Genomic DNA, 17,622 nt, shown 5'->3' with positions numbered 1-17,622 from the left:
TATATTTATAGCATCAATAATATCTATTTATAAAAGTGAAGAGATATATTTCGATGATGGTACCGAAGAGTTTTCATTCATAGCGGATATGGATTTACCAACTAAACTATTAAATATAACGGCAACTGATATTTTTGCATCAGCATATCATTCAGCATTATTAAATGGTAAATAAACAAAATAAACAAAATATTAAATTAAAAAAAAATAAAAAAAAATAAAAAAAAAGTTTTATTAATATTTTTAATATTTTAAATTTTAAAATAGATAAAAACGAATTTTATCATTGGGGATTATTTTCAAATATTGTATCAGAAGCACCAAATGTAATAGAAATTAAAGATAATAATAAAAAGAATAATAAAATAAAAGATGCATCATTGGGTGGTAATTTTATATTAATGTTAACAATAGATAACGATTTATATTCAATGGGTAAAGGATCCTATGGTGTTTTGGGTTTAGATAAAGAAATGAAAGATTTGGAAGTGGAGCCAAAAAGAATTGAAACTTTAAAGAATAGAAATATAATATCATTATCAAGTGGTTATGAACATTCAATAGTGACTACCGACAAAGGATTGTTTTCATGGGGCAGATCCGACAAGGGTCAATTGGCTAATGGAGAGTTGAAATCAGAAATTAAAGATCAAATTAACTATAGTTCAAAACCACAATTTATAAAGAATTCAGATTCAACTTTTAGAAATATTAAAAAAGTTTGTTCAGGTAGTGATCACAGTTTAGTATTAAATAAAGATGGAACTGTTTATTCATGGGGTCACGGTTATTTTGGTGCTACTGGTCTCGGAAAAAAAGATAATGTAGCAACACCAACCAAAATACAATTCAACAAAGAGTTGGAGAACAAATTAGTTTTAGATATCGCATGTGGTGGTTACCATTCGCTAATTTTAACATCCGACAATGAAATTTACTCATTTGGCTGGGGAGAGTATGGTCAATTGGGTCACAGCGAAAATGACACAAAGAATTACTATTCACCAAAAAAGATCGAATCCATCAACTCTTCCACTAAAATCAAATCAGTTTTTGCTGGTAGTCATGCAACATCCTTTTATGTAGATGAAAAAGGTGATGTTTATTCATGGGGCTGGGGTGAAGGCGGTACATTAGGATTCGGTGACAATCAAAATGTTTATGTCCCAACTCAAGTTAAATCATTGTCAAATATTAAAAAAATTGCCGCTGGCTTCAAACACACTTTGGCTTTAACAAACGATAATCAAGTTTATGTTTTTGGTGATAACACTTTTGGTCAATTAGGATCCAAACAAAACAATGTTTTTGAAGATCCACAAAACGATAACCAAGACGAGTATATTAATAGCGAATATTTTAAAAGCTTATTAAAATTATTATAAAAATAACATTAATGTTAAAAAACGATTCAAATAATATTTTTTTTAAAGATAAATAAAAAGAATTAAATAGTGTGTTTTAAAAAAACACACATTTAAAGTGTTTAGGGGGTATCACATAAAATTTTTTAATAATATAGATCTACTATTAATATTTAATAATTATTATCTCCAGATATAACCATAAAAAACTGTTAATTACCTTTCTTTTTTTTTAAAAATTTTTTTTTTTTTTTTTTTTTTTTTAATTAATTTTTTTAATTAATTTTTTTATTTTTTTTGTGTTTTTTTTTATTTAAAGTTTTAAAATATTAAACTTTTTTTTTTTTGTATTATTATGATAAAAATAAAGGAAGTTAATAAATTATATAAAACAATTACTTCAAATTCTATAAAAACTCTAGTTAGTTCAAATAATATTATTAATAAAAAATCTCAATATAATATAAATATAAATAATCATAATAGAAACTATTTTACCTTATCAAAATTAACACTTCACAACAATAATAGAAATAGTCAAAAAATGAATTACTATGCAAGTTTTTTATTTTATTGCGAAAAAAACAATAAATGTTTAATGGTTAAAAATAATAATAATAAATTATATAAAGCAGTTCCACACAATTTTTATGGTTTCCCATCACTTACTCTGGAAATAGATAATGAAAATTGTAGCAGTATCAATAATGAAGTATCACTAAATAATCATTCATTTATAAACCAATTACCAATCGAAATACTTGAAAAAATGTTTAATAATAAAAGGTCATTTAAAAAAGAATCAATCTACTATTTAGGTAGTTTAGTTACACCCTATTATTATCAACAAGCGAAAAGAAATTATTTCAATTACTTTTTAGTACTAGTAAATGACTGTAACTCAATCAATAAAACGAGATTAGAGCATGCATTGTCCGAATCAATATCACCTAATGATCCTGCTTATGCTGGTGGTTCAAAAGAGAAAACATTAGAAATATCACTAGATTGGAAAGAACCAAAAGAATTTTTAAATGATTTCCATAACAACAGTAGATTTATTACACCAGAAACCCTTTATTTATTACAAATGCTTTCATACTTTGAAAAGGATAGATTTGACCCATTAGTTAACGAGGAGGATGAAGACAACCTTGGTATTCAAGTAAAAATGGAGTATGCACCATTCATAGAGTCCATTCCTGTTAGATCCAGTACATTATTTCCATTCAACACCACAAATCTTATTTTATCTCAAAACGAAGGCCATGTGCTTTTAGTTGATCCAGGTGCTAACAAAGATGGTACTGCTCATATGGTTAACATCATCGAAAAGAGATTAAAAAACCATCTCGATAATAATGGCAAGAACCTTTCAATATTTATTACTCATAATCATTTTGATCATTGGGAAGGTATTCACCTTTTAGAAGAGAAATTCCCAGAAGCTACAGTCTATGCCCATCATAAAACTTTAGCAAACGTTAGAACAAAATTAAAAAAAGTGTCAGTTGTAGGTTTGCCATTAACAAATAAAGAAAGTGTTGATCAAATTATTAATGATGTCTCTCCAGAATCACTTGGCGATAAATTATACACTCAAGAAAAATTAATCATTGGAAATGGTAATCGAATATTCCATGTTATTTCATCACCAGGCCACACTGACGACTCTTTATGTCTCTACGATAAACATAGTAAAACTTTAATTGCAGGTGATCATATTGTAGGTTTTGGTTCATCTGTTTTAGACTTTCACACTGGCGATATGAGACAATACCTCCATACCACCCAAGGTCTCATAGATTTTCTCGAACCTAATATAGCCATACCAGCACACGGCCCTACTAGCTACGACCCAATAGTACTCTTAAACAATTATATCAAACATAGATTAATTCGTGAAGAAGAAATCCTCAATGCTTATAAATCTGGCAAATGTTCCTTAACCGAAATTTTAGATGTAGTTTATGGTAATATTGATTCAAGTTTAAAATTAATGACCATGGGCAATATTAAATTACATTTAGATAAATTAAAACAAGATGGTAAAATTAATTAAACAATATTAAATCAAACCCATTAAATCAAATATTTTTTTTTTTTTAAATTTACAAATAAATACACAAATAAAAAAGGATATTTTCATTATTTCAATTTAAATTTTTTTTTAATTTTTTTAAATTTTTTTTAAATTTTATTTTTTTAAATTTTTTTTTTTAATTTCAACGATCATTCAAGTATATAAAATATATATTGCAAAAATAATAAAATAATGAGTAATACTCATCACCATAATATTGAAATTCAGTCACAAGAGTAAGTATTAAAATATTCCAATTTTAATTTTAAATTTTAAATTCTAATGTTTTTTTTTTATCAATATTCACAGCGTTATAAAATTAATTTTACAATTTTTAAAAGAAAACTCTTTAGGAAATTCACTAAATACATTACAAGAAGAAACAGGTATAAATTTAAATATAGTAGATAATAAAGAAACTTTTCTAAATGATGTAAAGAATGGAAATTGGGACAGTGTATTAGATGTTTTATCAACCTTAAAACTTTCAGTAGATCTAACTATGAATATATATGAACAGGTAATTTGTAATTACATTATAAACTTACTATAATAGATATGCGTACCTAACTTTTTATTACCACATCCTATTATATAGATAATTGTTGAACTTTTACATTTAAAGGAATATGAAATAGTAAAACATTTATTAAGAAAAACAGAACCAATGAATTATATGAAATTAAATCATCAAGAAAGATATTTAAAATTAGAAAACTATTTACAAAGAGAATATATAGATTTAAATGATGTAAGTAAATAGAAATAATAGAAATAGCTATGGATTTTGAATTTAATTTTTTTTTTTTAGTTTTATAAATATGGTATTACAACAGAGAAAAAAAGAAAGCAATTAATTGATCAGTTAAATAGTGAAATTACAACAGTACCATCTTCAAGACTATTATCATTATTATCACAATCATTACATTGGCAAAAACATACAGGTGTTATACCGACAGATTGCACAGAGTTTGATTTATTTAAAGGAGAATTACCACACAAAAAGATTGAGGTCGAAGAAGAGGCCACACCAAATATTTTAGACAAAACAATCAAATTTAACACCAAAAACAAGCCAGAATCAGTCCAATTTTCACCAGATTCTAAATACCTTGTTACTGGTAGTATAGATGGCTTCATTGAAGTTTGGGACTATAACACAGGTAAACTTTCAAAGAATCTAGCATATCAAGCAAATGACGATTTTATGATGCACGACGATACAATTCTTTCAATTACATTTTCAAAAGATGGTGAATATATGGCTACTGGCTCTTTAGATAGTAATATTAAAGTTTGGCAAATTAAAACTGGCAAGTGTCTAAGAAAATTTGAACCTGCCCACACAAACGGTGTTACTTGCTTACAATTTTCAAAAAACTCTACCCAAATTTTAAGTGGCTCATTCGACTCATCATTAAAGTAACTATTTATACTTACTCTTATTATAGTAATTATTATTTAATATATTAACCTTTATATTTAGAATTCATGGATTAAAATCAGGTAAAGCATTAAAAATATTTAGGGGACATCAATCTTTTGTCAATGATTGTAGCTATAATTCAGATGAAGATAGAATTATTTCATGCTCAAGTGATGGAAAAATTAAAATTTGGGATGCAAAAACATCAGATTGTCTTCAAACCATTACACCAACCCAAGTTGTTACTGTTAAAGATATAGCAATTCGTTCATTTTTTATTTTATTAAAGAACCCAGAATTTTTATTGGTATGTAACTCATCCTCAGTAATTTCAATTGTTTCAATGAAAACCCAAACCATCAGCAAAACATTTTCAAGTGAAAATAATAAAACATTTTTATGTTGTACCTTATCACCACAACAAAACTATCTTTATGCTGTTGCCGAGGATAACGAGTTATACTGTTTCGATTTAAATAATAGTACTTTGGTAAACAAAATGAAGATACACGAACAAGAAGTAATAGCAATCGCCCATCATCCAACTAAAAATATTCTAGCAACAATTTCAGCTGATTGCCTTTTAAAAACTTGGATAAATAACACAAATAAAAATTAATAAACTATTTTTTATTTTATAGTTTTTAAAAAAACAATTCCTTTATAAAAAAATAACTTTTATTTATAAAACAATTTTATAAAAACTAATAAATATTTAAAAATAAAAACTATTTTTTTTTTAAAGTTTATAGTACACTTATATAAAAAAAAAATTATTAAAGTTTATTAAAATTAATTAACAATCATTTAAATTTTCATTGGAAACCTGAATGGATATATTCGTATTTGAATTGTTTGTATTATTTGTGTTGTTTGTTGGGTTTAAATGATTATGTAAATTTTTAAAATTTGAATTAATATCGATTGAATTTTCTTTGAGTAGATTTTTATAAATATCGATTTCTGTTTTTAAATTAGTTGATTCACCTGATAAGAGTTCAATAGATTCTGATAGCTGCATGTTCTTTAAAATATTTTCTTGAAGCATTACCTCCATTTTCTCTACCATTTCTGCAACAATTTTAGGATCGTTATTTCTCCAGAATGAACCAGTGATACCTCCTTTCAATCTCTTTGTTTTTTCATCTTCGGTAGTAGCTCTACCAAGTTGAGTTTTTGAAATATAAAATCTTACAACCTTTGACTTTTTATCGATTTCTTGTAAAAGCATTTGATTGGTTTGTTCTAATGTTCTATTCTTTTCTTCTAACTTATAATTTTCTGAACCAAGCTCACCTAATTTTCTACCTAAAGTTTCTAAATCATTTCTAAGTGTTGATTCTGAATAATGGGCACTTGATGGATGTGGTGGTTTAATTGGTGAAGCATTTGGTTGAGTTGATAATTGGAATGCAGAACCTGTTGAGATGGTTCTTTGATGTCTTGATGGAACTGGTGTAACATTTGGTGTTGTTGGTAAGGATACACTGCCTGCTGATCTTTGTAATGATGGAGATGGTGCTGTTGGTGTTACTTGACCTGAAACTCCACCTATATTACTACTAGATTGTGATAATTGACTAATAGAATCCCTTGATTGTGATAACTCCATTTTAAGATCCTTAATCATTTTTATATTCTTCTTTTCGCTAATCTTCTTTTCGGTTTCAGCATCAACAAGAGAAACCTCCAACTTGGTGATTTTCAAGCATGCCTCATCATAATTGGTTTTAACTATTTCATACTGTGGTTCTAAAGCTGCTAAACGTTCAGATACCTCTGTAAATTTGGTTTCTGTTGATGAAAGTGACTCTTTAACATTTGATAACTCCTCTTGTATCTTTTCAAAATCAACCAATCTCTCTGTTTTCTCTTTGATTTCATTTTCTTGTTGTGAAATCAATGTTTCTTTTTCTTTTAATTCTGCTGAGAGACGTTCAATTTCATTTTGATCCTCCTCACCTTTATTCTTTTGGGCTTGGCTTGTTGACTCTAATGTTTCTTTTTCTTTTTCGAGATCACCAATTTGCTTTTCCATTTCTTCAATACGTTTTTCAAAATTGTTATTGTCAAGGGTAACAACATTAAATCTTTGATTTAGTGAATCGAAACTGCTTCTTTCTAAAACTAATTTTTCTTCTAATTTCTTTAATTTTGTTGATAATGAATCAAACTCATTCTTATTTTCCTCACCCCTCTCGATAGTTTGTTTTAAAAGAGACTTCTCCTCTTGTAAACTTGATTCCAAGTCTTTGATTTTTTGCGATAAATGATCGGCCTCGATACTCTTTGATTCAATAACTTGATCCTTAATCTTTATTTCGTCAATTGACTGATTATAATTTTGTAAATATTCGTCTCTTGATAGTTTGAAAATATTACTTTTATCATTTAAATCTGAAATCATTCTTTCATAATTTAATCTGCATAAATTTTATAAAAAAAAATAAAATCAAAATTATTAATAAAAAAATAAAATTTTTGTATTTAATATTATTTTATAAAGTATATTTACTTTTGGTTTGTTAATTCTTGTGATCTTTCATTTAATAACTTTTCATATTTTTCTTTTTCTGAATGAAGAGTAGAGTCCTGTTGTTCAATTGATTCTTCGAATTTCTTTGATGAAACTTGTAAAGCATTTTGCATCTTTTGAAAGTCCTCTTCTAACTTTTGTTTTTCTGATTCAATATTGCTATACTCTTCTCTAAGCTTTTTAATATCACCCTCTAATCTTTCTTCAATTTTAACACGATTAATCTCAGCCTCTCTATGTTTTTCTTTCCATTGTGAAATTTGTAAATTTAATTGTTCATTGTTTTCAATTGCTTCTTTAATTTCACTACTATTTTTATTAGCTTTACCCTCATTATCTCTAATCTGCTCCATTAAATGTTTGATTGTATCCCTAAGCTTTTGCTTTTCTTTTTCATTATCTGGATTATATTCCTATATTTTAATAAATGATATTTAATATTTATGCTATGTTGTAATAAAAATGATATTTAAATAGTTACTTACTGGTTCACCTAATGGATGGAAAATAATTTCTTTTGGTGTGACTGGTGATGGTGGTGTGGTAGCTGCATTATTATTATCATCTTGCGACATATTAAATAAATCTGTAATCTTTTCTTTTAATTCGTCATTTTCTAAATTAAAACCATTTAAAATTTCAACAATAGAGTCTAATGATACACCTGTAGTATTAGTATTTGTATTTGTAATATTACTATTTGAGCTTTGATTTGTTTGATTTTGAAGTTTTAATTCAAGATCTTCATTGGTACAATGTAATTCGGCCAAATCGACTTGTAATTTTCTAACTGTATTTTGTTGCTCCTCACTTTTCAACACCTAAAATAAAAAAGATGAATGTTAACATAATTTATTTTTTTATTTTTCTTTTTTTTTTACATACATATGTTTGAATATCTTTTTTTAATAATAGAATCTGCTCTTCGAGTTGACTATTAGTTTCAAATAAACTTTTAATATTGTGTTTAAGCGCTTCATTTTGCTCTATATAAACGACTGAATTTTGCTGAATTGTTTTCTTGAGAGTTTCATTCTCCTCTTGAATTTCATTCATTTTACCTTTTCTTGAAACAATATCTGAAAAAAGGGATGACTTTTTCTTTCCACCATCCTCTTCGAGCTGTTCCTTTAATAACTTTAATTCATTATTTAATTTCTTTTCTTTTTCAGAGAATTCATACTTTTCTCTTTTTAATGAAATAAGTTGTTCCTGTAATAAATTGAAATCTTCGCTACTGATCATTTTATTATTATTTTATTTTATTTTATTATTAACATAAAAAATTATAAATGATTGCAACAAACAATAAAACAAAGTTTATTTAAAAATTTATATTTTTATTAAAATACAACAATAACAAAATAATAAACAAAAATATTAATAAATTTTGATTTGATTATTTATTAAATTATTAGATTGTATTTAAAAATAAAATAAAAAGTAAAAATAATATTATTGTGGATATTTTTTTTATTTTTTATTTTTTATTTTATTAAAATGATAACAATGAGTTTTTTTTAATATAAACAAAAAAAAAAACAAAAAAAAACAATCAAAACAATCAAAAACTATTTAAATTTTATTATTTTATGGTATGGTTGAATGTCTATCTGTTATGTAATTATTTTTAAAAAAAAATAAAAAAAATAAAAATTTTTTTTTAAAAAATAAAAATAAAAAAAAAATAAAAAAATTTTAAAATAAAATAATAAAACCTATTTGGTTTATTTTTATAATAATGAGTGTGTGAATAATTTAAATTTAATATTTTATTTATATAAGTATTTTGTATATTTAAGATATGATTTAAAAAATAAAATAATTTTATTCATCTATTTATTTTTTGATGATGTAATTTGATTGGATTGATTAAATTTTGATAATTGAAATAAAATAGTCTCTATACTAAAAAATTAAAAATGTTAAAAAAAAAATTAAAAATTATTAAGATTTCCACGATAATCCACAAAAAAAAAAAAAATACTCACATTTTTAAAAGTAAAAATACTTACCATTTAAATATAATGATTAAAAAAGTATTAACTTTTTTTTTTTTTATAAATATATATATTTTGTAAATCTAAAAAAAAAAAAAAAAAAAAAAAGAAAACAAAAAAAAAAAAGGAAAAAAAAAAAGATAATACTTTGCAAAGATAAACAATTTTAGAATATTATTAACTCTTTTGTAGTTATTTGTATTACATTATTCTAATTGTATTATTTGTTATTGTTCGATTTTTTTTTTGATTTATTTAATTTTCGATATATTTCACAAAGTATTTAAAATATTATTGTTTTTATATTATTTTATAAATTATTATAATTATTTTTTTTATTATTATTATTATTATTATTGCTATTGCTATTGCTATTTGTTTAACTATTTGTAAAATAATATTCTTCTTTGCCTTCATATAAATAAATAAAAAAAATTTGGTTTAATCCAAAAAGAGGTTGGGATGATCGTTGTTTCGTCGTCGTAATATTTGTAACTTTCATTACCTCTTTTTGTTTTAATTCTGTCTTGAAAGTTCCAATCATTCAAGATAAAATAATTCATTGGTTTCAAAAAATGGTTAATAAAAAAAAAAAGGTAAAAAAAAAAAAAAAAATAATTCTATAAATTCTTTATTCTTGAACACTTTCTTATTGTAATGTTTGCTATTATTTCATAGTTTTTTTTTTTTTTATTAAAATTTCAAAAGACTTGATTTATTCTTTTGCAAAAATTATATTTTTTTTTTTGATTGTTGTTTTTTGTTGATTTTGGTGTTGATATTGGAATACAATTTGAAAGCCTTTGACAAGTTGAAGCTAAAATGATAGGATATAAAATAGAAATAAAATGTAGTTGTGAGAAAAGGGAAAAGGGAAAATAGAAATGAGAAAAAAAGAAAATTTAAAAAGATGGTGGCATGTGTGTATATATACTTTTTTTTTTTTTTTTTTTTTTTTTTTAATTGTACACACTAACCTTATTCTTTTTAAATTTAAAAAGAAAAAAGAAAAAAAGAAATAAATATGTTGTCGATTTTTTTTGTTATGTATATATAAATAAAAATACTTACAAGTTTTCTAAATCTCTTATCTTCTGTAACCATCTCTTGGTCTTTCTTCTCTGAATCTATCGTATCTATCTCTGCTGTCGTCTCTGTGTCTATCCTCTCTGCCATATCTGTCACCTCTTTCTTCTCTGCCATATCTGTCACCTCTTTCTTCTCTGCCATATCTGTCACCTCTTTCTTCTCTGCCATATCTGTCTTCTCTACCATATCTTTCACCTCTTTCTTCTCTGTATCTATCTCTTCCATAGTCTCTTCCGTAATCTCTACCACCTCCGTATGGTGAGAATCTTGGTGGTGGTGATCTTCTTGAGTCATATTTTCTAATTTGAAAAAAAAAGGATATACTATTAGCTTTATATTTGATATTTTTTTTTAAAAAAAATACTTACGGATTACCATAGTATCTACCTGGAGTTGGATCGTGTGGTCTCTTAGTTGCTGAAAAGTCAGTACGAATATGTTTGCCGTGTAAAATTAAATCTTGGCATTCTTCTTTGGCTCTAACAGCGTCGTCTTTATTTTCAAAATAGACAAAACCAAAACATTTTGAACGTCCAGTCTTTCTGTCCATAATAAGATCGACGTGATCAATTTTACCAAATTTAGTAAATTCATCTTTGATATCTCTTTCTTCGGTGGATGGACTTAAACCGAAAACACCTAAAACACAACTTGGTGAGGCAGTCTAAAAGATAAAGATAATAATTATAAATATGTATTAATATTTTAAAAATGATATGTTTAATTTATAATTACATTTGGTTTTTTACTTACATTTGCTAATCTGTTTCTTGGTGTGTTATAGTCGCCACGTCTTTTATCATCGCCTCTAATTGGTGAGTGACCTCTGTTTGGTGAGCCACCTCTGTGTGGTGAACGGCTGTTACCTCTGTTTGGTGAACCACCTCTGTGTGGTGAATGACTATCACGGTTCATATCACCATTTTGTCTTCTTGGGCTTGGAGATCCACGTCTTTGGTTGTCGTTATCTCCATTGGCCATCATTCTTTCTTCAACTTCCATTTATTTAATTATATGTTAATTTAATAAATATTTTTTAGATATTTAAATTTTTAGAGGAAAAAAAAAAAAAAAAAAAAAAAAAGAAATATATAATTACAATAAATATAAACTATATATAATGAAAAAAAAGATATATCTATTTATTAATTATATAAAAAATAATAAACAAACGAATATGTATTTTAAAATAAAAATTAAAAAAAAAATATTAAAAAAAAAAAAGGAAAGAATTTAAAAAAAAAAAATTTAAAAAAAATTTAAAAAAAAAATTAAAAAAAAAATTAAAAAAATTAAAAAAAAATTTTTTTTATTTTTTTTTTATTTTATTTTTTTTATTTTTGAACTAATTCGATTTTCAAAATGAAAAATGTTCACACCGCACACCACTCCGTTTTTTTTTAATATCAAAACTTAAGAATTGGGAAATTAATTCTCTTCAATTTCATTGGGTTTGATATATATATATAAATTACAATTATGCAAGATAAATATAAATTAGTGGAGTGATTTACGGAGGGTTTGCTAATAATTGATCATGGTTGGCTTCAACAAAATCAAAATTTGATGGTGGCGAAAAAAAAAGAAAAAAGAAAAAAAATACTAGGGATATTTTCATCAAATTTTAATTTACAAATAGGTAGGTTTTTAAAAATATTATCATCAAATATAACTAAACACTCCGTTTTCACTCCACTTTTTTTTTTTTTATAGTTTTATAGTATCCAGTTCCTAAAAATGGTAAAATAATCGTGGTCAAAAATTATTTTTTTTGTAAAAATAATTATTTTTTTAAACTCCTATTAAAGTATTACATTTATTTAAAACAAATAAAAAGGGTATAGTATTTATTTGTATTTTAGCACAAATTGGCATTTTTACAAATTGAAGTATACTCTTTCTTTTCAAGTAAACCTTGAACAATTTCACTTCTATGAACAGTTGGTAATGAACACTTTTAAAATTTAAATGTATAAATAGAAAAATAAAAAATATTAATATCCATTTCATTTTCAATTAGTTAATATATATAGGTAATATTTACAACAGGTAATGGAAGTTGAACAGGAAGTTGTGGTAATGGAGCAACACCGGTTACTTGGGTACATGCTTGTGTAAGATAGTTCTCAACCATTTCTCTGGATCTTTTGCCTGGGAGTTTGCTGTCAACTGTTTTAATGGCATTCTTACAAGATTCACATTTTTCCTTGTTTGCGGTAGCAGAGATAAGGCCAGAGAATAATACAACAATAATTAAAAAGATGGTTAAGAATTTCATTTTTGTTTTTGTTTTTGGTTTTGGGTTTCTATAAAAAAAGTACAAATAGTTTTTTTTCTTTTAATAAATTAATAAATTAATTAATAAATAAATAAATATAATTGTTTTATTTGTGTGTTTTTAATTAAATAATAATAGTTTTTTTTTTTTTTTTCAATTTAAATAGTTTTTTTTTTATAAAAATAAAATAAATTAAAATAATTTTATAAATTTAAATTAAACATCAATTAAAAAATAAAAATATAATAAAATAATTTATTTGAAACAAAATGTTGTCATAAATAACATAAACAAATAAGGAAATAGATTTTCATATAGAAAAGAAAAAAAAAGAAAATGAATTAAAAACCTAATTTTAAAAAAAAATAAAAAACTAATACCAATATAACAATAGATATATAAACATTTTAATAAATACTTTAATACATACCTCTAAAAAAAAAGGAAATTTTTTTCAGTGTGTTGTGTTATTTTGTTTTTGTTTATGTTTTGTTTAATTTTTTTATTATTTTTTAACTACCACCAGAGAACATTAATTAAATCATTTAATAAATAGGGGTGATCATAATAATAATAATGACAATAATAATAATAATAAAACATTATAATCTATCCAAAAAATCAATATAATAAAATACATATATTATTTCTTGTTTATTAAAAATCATCAATCTACATTATATTGTCTTAAATAATATAAATAAAAAAACTAGTTTACTTTAAAATAGAGATTTATTTAGTTTAATTTAATATTTTATATAAATAAAATCATTTCAAAAAATAAATAAAATATATTACATAGTTTAAATTATTAATTAATTTAAAAATTTTATTTTTTTTTATACGGGTTTATTTAAAAAATAGATTTATTTTGTTTTTATAAACACATATATACATATTTATATTTTAAACATTGATTAATGGGTTTTAATTTTAAATATGAACAATATAAAAGAGATTTTTTTTAATGTTTTATTTTTATTTTGGTTTTTAATCTATTATGGGTTATATCACACACACTTTTTTTTTTAATTTAGGAAACTGTGGGGGGTGGTGTTGATATTGAAATATAGATATATTTATTTGATTAAATTTCTAAAATTGATTTTTATATTTTATATAAACTACAAAATTTTATGATTAACATAAATATATGAATTAATCTTTTAGAATTTTATTCTATATAAAATAATAAGCTTTTAAAATATTTATTAAATAATTCTCAATTAGAATATACTCCACATAGGATATAGAATCATAATGGATGTCTTCAAGTAAAATGATTTTTTATAATATTTATAATATGCCTGTGGTATTGATGTAGAAGAGTATATAGTATAGTTAATTTTTTTTAAAAAAAAGCACAGAATTGTGGTTTTATTATTTTTATTATTATTACTTTTTTTTTATTTCTTTGTATTTACAATCTTGTGTGTGATTTCATTTTTATAATTTTATTATTTTATACTTTTATTATTATAAATTTAAAATTAAAAAAAATTGTTGTTTATTATTTTGTATTTTAGATAAATTTTATAATTGATAAATTTATTTAATTATTTTTTTTATTAAAATTACTTTTTGTAATTTATATTTTTAATTTTTTATTTATTGGTTTATTATTTTTTTTATTCTGGACCATTACCCAATTTAACGTCGTATAAAATATCATCAAATTGATGTCTATAAAGACCTTGCTTATTTCTCTTTTGATCTAATGCATGGCCGATGAGACCTACGGTTCTACCAACGATAAAGAAACCATTTAAATATCCAATATCAATAATCTCTTTAATTTCTTGTTGAGTGAATAAACCTGAGGAATGTAATAAATCTAAAAATAATACACCTATACAACCATCAACATTTAAAATTAAGTTGTTTGCTTTTTGTAATGTATATTTTTCTACTTCTAATGCATATTCTAAATATTTAGTTGAGGTAAAGTGAGTGTATGCATATTCTTTTAAAATAATGACTCTCTTGTCAGAGTCTGTTGCTGATTTAATTAAATGACCAATACCTGGGATTCTTCTACCTTTTGATTTCATACCTTCGACAAATTGATCTGGTGAGAGGCCACGATCAACGGCATCTTGGAATACACGTGCACTATCATCGATTGCACCACCGAAACGTGGACCAATAGTTAAGAGACCTGAAACAAGACTGGATACAAGGTCTTTACCAGCACGAGCTGCAACGATTGTATTATGAGCACCACTAACTGCTGGACCATGATCGGCAACTAATTTCAAACACATTTCAAAGAATTTTGATGCATATGGTGGAAGCTTTCTTTTAAACCATAGTAAACCTATAACATCACCCAAACAATATTGTTCTTTGCATACCTCTGAAATTGGAACACCAGCATATGATAATTCATCACCACGATCATCACAAATGGTTGAAATAATGCTTGTTGGTTTTCTGACTTTACCAGCTTTAACTGCAGTCTTGAAATCTAATGGTAATTCTGGTGGTGTTGGCTCTTCAACTGGTTTAACTAAACCTTTACTTTGTAATTTGGCATAGGTGGCAGCAATAACATTTGAAAAGTCTTCAAATGATGTTGGTACAATTGCACCAGCATCTCTTAATGAATTGTTTTTAGCATCGGCACTTTCAGTTTCACCACCAGATTTTGCACCAGCATGTCCAAATTGAACCTCTGTTGGGAAAATTTTTGCAACTGTTCCAGAAACCCATGCACATATTGGCTTAGTAATTTCGCCTTTCTTTAATGCATCTACAATACCATATTCATCCCATCCGCCTAATTCACCCAAAACAACAATCATTTTAACTTCTGGAAGTTTTTCGAATCTTAGTGCATGATCAGTCAATGTGGAACCTGGGAATGCATCACCACCAATTGCAATACCTTCGTATATACCATCTGTGCATCTTGATAAAACATTATACATTTCATTTGATAGACCACCACTCTTTGAAACAAAACCAACTGAACCGGATCTATAAAGTTTACATGCCATAATATTATCGATTGTACCGGCAGTATTACCAATTTTAAATGAACCAGCTTGAATACCACCAACAGTGGCTGGACCAATAATAACTTTACCAGCTTTTTTAGCAATTGCAATCAATGAACGAGCTTCGTTTTCTGGGACACCTTCAGCAATAATAACTACAGTTCTAATACTTGGTTCTCTTAAGGCCAATAGCGATGATTGATATGCAGAACGATGAGATGCAAAATTTAAAAAGACATCAGCATTTGGACATTGTTGACATGCTTCTGAAACACTATTATATACAGGAATAACCAACTCTTTAAAGCCAAAGAAAGCTTTATATAAACCTCCATCTGACCCTGGATGAATTAAACCCGCAACCGATGGTGTATCTCTTTGTGAAACATTATCAAAATCCAACATTCTTTGAACTGCTGCTTCTTTATAATTATAAATTAAAGCTTGTGATTGTTTTGTAAACAATCTAGCTGGTAAATGATTTGAACTAGCCATTTCTATATATAAAATAATCTATATTTTTTTAAAATTAAAAAATATTAATATTTGTGATTATTTAAATTATTTTTAAAATTAAAAAATATATACAAAAATAAATAAATAAATAAATAATAAATAAATAAAAAATTTAATAAATATTTAATATATATATTTATTAAATTGATTAGTAAAAAAAAAAAAGTCAAAATATTAAAATAAAATAAAATTATAAACCTTTTTTTTGAATTGAGATTTGGGAACTATTAAAATTACTTTTTTTTTTTTTTATTATTTAAAAAAATAATAATTGATAAATAAATATATGTAATGATGCTGCTATGAGTCAATTAAGAGACACAAAAAGAAAGTACAACCACAATTTAATAATTAAAAATAAAATATAATTATTAAAAATTAAAAAAAAACTATTTAGAAATCCCTATTTTTATTGGGATTTTTTATGAAAACAAAAAAATAAAAATATTACAAAATAAAAAGTATTAAATTATTGTCATATGAGGTGTTATTGTTAAAAAGAAATATTAAAAAAAAATTCTACAGGATGTTTTTGGATTTTTATATGAAGGGGTGCAAAAGTGATATGAATCCAACCCAAGTAAAAAAAAAAAAATTTTTTTTTAAAAAAAAAAAAAAAAAAAAAAAAAAAAAATTGGGAAAGGTGTGATTTTATGATTTCCCTATTCAATTTTTACAGACGACACAATATTATTTTGACAATTTTAATTTAAAAATATGTTGCGAAGAGGTGTAAAATAAAATAAAAAAAAAAAAAAATCAATAAAATTAAATCAAAAAATTAAAAAATCAAAAAAAATATAATTTAATTTAAAAAAAATAAAAAAAAATTAAAAAAAATTAAAAAAAATTATTAAAATAATTATTAAGAATGAAAAAAAAATTATTTAATTAAAATTATTTGTATTTACAATAAAAAGGAGGGCATTGTGTGTGGTGAAAATAAAAGTACAAAGAACGCTCCACTAATACGATAATAATTTTAATAATACAATAATTTTTAAAAAAATAATAAAATAGGTTTGTATAACAGTTAAATTATTTAAATTTAAAAAGTTTTTTTTGTTTATTTGTATATATTTATTTATTTATTTTTTTATATGTACACATACATTTTATTTTATATTTGATTAAATAATTTATATATATAAATAAAATAGATAATATATTTTTAAAAAAAAATTTTTTTTTAAAAAGTAATAAATATAATTAAATTTTAGATAACAAAAAAAAAAAAAAAAAAAAAAAAAAAAAAAAAAAAATTTAAATGTAAATTTTAATATATTTTAAACCTTTTGTTTCAGAATTAAATATATGTGCACAATTAC

At 24.1% G+C, this 17,622-nt stretch overlaps 8 protein-coding genes across 8 annotated transcripts; 3 read left to right on the top strand and 5 right to left on the bottom strand.

Annotated features, from left to right (window-relative positions):
• Positions 1-34: 34 nt before the first annotated feature.
• DICPUDRAFT_17436 (uncharacterized protein) lies at positions 35-1,854 on the top strand (the record flags this gene model as incomplete). Its single annotated transcript, XM_003286228.1, has 3 exons — positions 35-167; positions 268-1,339; positions 1,791-1,854. Coding segments are annotated over 3 exons (1,269 nt in total), but the record flags the coding sequence as incomplete, so codon positions are not given.
• A 54-nt stretch (positions 1,855-1,908) lies between these two features.
• DICPUDRAFT_87074 (uncharacterized protein) lies at positions 1,909-3,426 on the top strand (the record flags this gene model as incomplete). Its single annotated transcript, XM_003286227.1, has 1 exon — positions 1,909-3,426. The coding sequence occupies one exon, from the start codon at positions 1,909-1,911 to the stop codon at positions 3,424-3,426; it is 1,518 nt and encodes a 505-aa protein (XP_003286275.1).
• A 213-nt stretch (positions 3,427-3,639) lies between these two features.
• Positions 3,640-5,495, top strand: DICPUDRAFT_77157 (uncharacterized protein; the record flags this gene model as incomplete). Its single annotated transcript, XM_003286226.1, has 5 exons — positions 3,640-3,683; positions 3,757-3,967; positions 4,046-4,198; positions 4,259-4,872; positions 4,937-5,495. 5 exons carry the CDS (start codon positions 3,640-3,642, stop codon positions 5,493-5,495), a joined length of 1,581 nt encoding a protein of 526 aa, XP_003286274.1.
• Positions 5,496-5,672: 177 nt separating this feature from the next.
• On the bottom strand, positions 5,673-7,283 carry DICPUDRAFT_150223 (uncharacterized protein; the record flags this gene model as incomplete). The annotated part of the gene is made up of 1 exon (XM_003286209.1): positions 5,673-7,283. One exon carries the CDS (start codon positions 7,281-7,283, stop codon positions 5,673-5,675), a length of 1,611 nt encoding a protein of 536 aa, XP_003286257.1.
• A 104-nt stretch (positions 7,284-7,387) lies between these two features.
• On the bottom strand, positions 7,388-8,657 carry DICPUDRAFT_150222 (uncharacterized protein; the record flags this gene model as incomplete). The annotated part of the gene is made up of 3 exons (XM_003286208.1): positions 7,388-7,825; positions 7,898-8,233; positions 8,298-8,657. 3 exons carry the CDS (start codon positions 8,655-8,657, stop codon positions 7,388-7,390), a joined length of 1,134 nt encoding a protein of 377 aa, XP_003286256.1.
• Positions 8,658-10,499: 1,842 nt separating this feature from the next.
• Positions 10,500-11,503, bottom strand: DICPUDRAFT_87071 (uncharacterized protein; the record flags this gene model as incomplete). The annotated part of the gene is made up of 4 exons (XM_003286207.1): positions 10,500-10,702; positions 10,751-10,800; positions 10,870-11,165; positions 11,255-11,503. 4 exons carry the CDS (start codon positions 11,501-11,503, stop codon positions 10,500-10,502), a joined length of 798 nt encoding a protein of 265 aa, XP_003286255.1.
• An 856-nt stretch (positions 11,504-12,359) lies between these two features.
• DICPUDRAFT_150220 (uncharacterized protein) lies at positions 12,360-12,779 on the bottom strand (the record flags this gene model as incomplete). The annotated part of the gene is made up of 2 exons (XM_003286206.1): positions 12,360-12,455; positions 12,546-12,779. 2 exons carry the CDS (start codon positions 12,777-12,779, stop codon positions 12,360-12,362), a joined length of 330 nt encoding a protein of 109 aa, XP_003286254.1.
• Positions 12,780-14,132: 1,353 nt separating this feature from the next.
• DICPUDRAFT_91676 (uncharacterized protein) lies at positions 14,133-16,546 on the bottom strand. Its single transcript, XM_003286205.1, has 2 exons — positions 16,367-16,546; positions 14,133-16,291 (listed from the first exon to the last, which is right to left on the bottom strand). The coding sequence occupies exon 2, from the start codon at positions 16,271-16,273 to the stop codon at positions 14,408-14,410; it is 1,866 nt and encodes a 621-aa protein (XP_003286253.1). The 5' UTR covers positions 16,274-16,291; positions 16,367-16,546; the 3' UTR covers positions 14,133-14,407.
• Positions 16,547-17,622: the final 1,076 nt, after the last annotated feature.

Source organism: Dictyostelium purpureum (assembly GCF_000190715.1).
Source record: "Dictyostelium purpureum unplaced genomic scaffold DICPUscaffold_65, whole genome shotgun sequence".
NCBI lineage: Eukaryota > Evosea > Eumycetozoa > Dictyosteliales > Dictyosteliaceae > Dictyostelium > Dictyostelium purpureum.
Note: the sequence above shows the minus strand (reverse complement) of the source record. Positions and strands in the feature narration are given on the sequence as shown.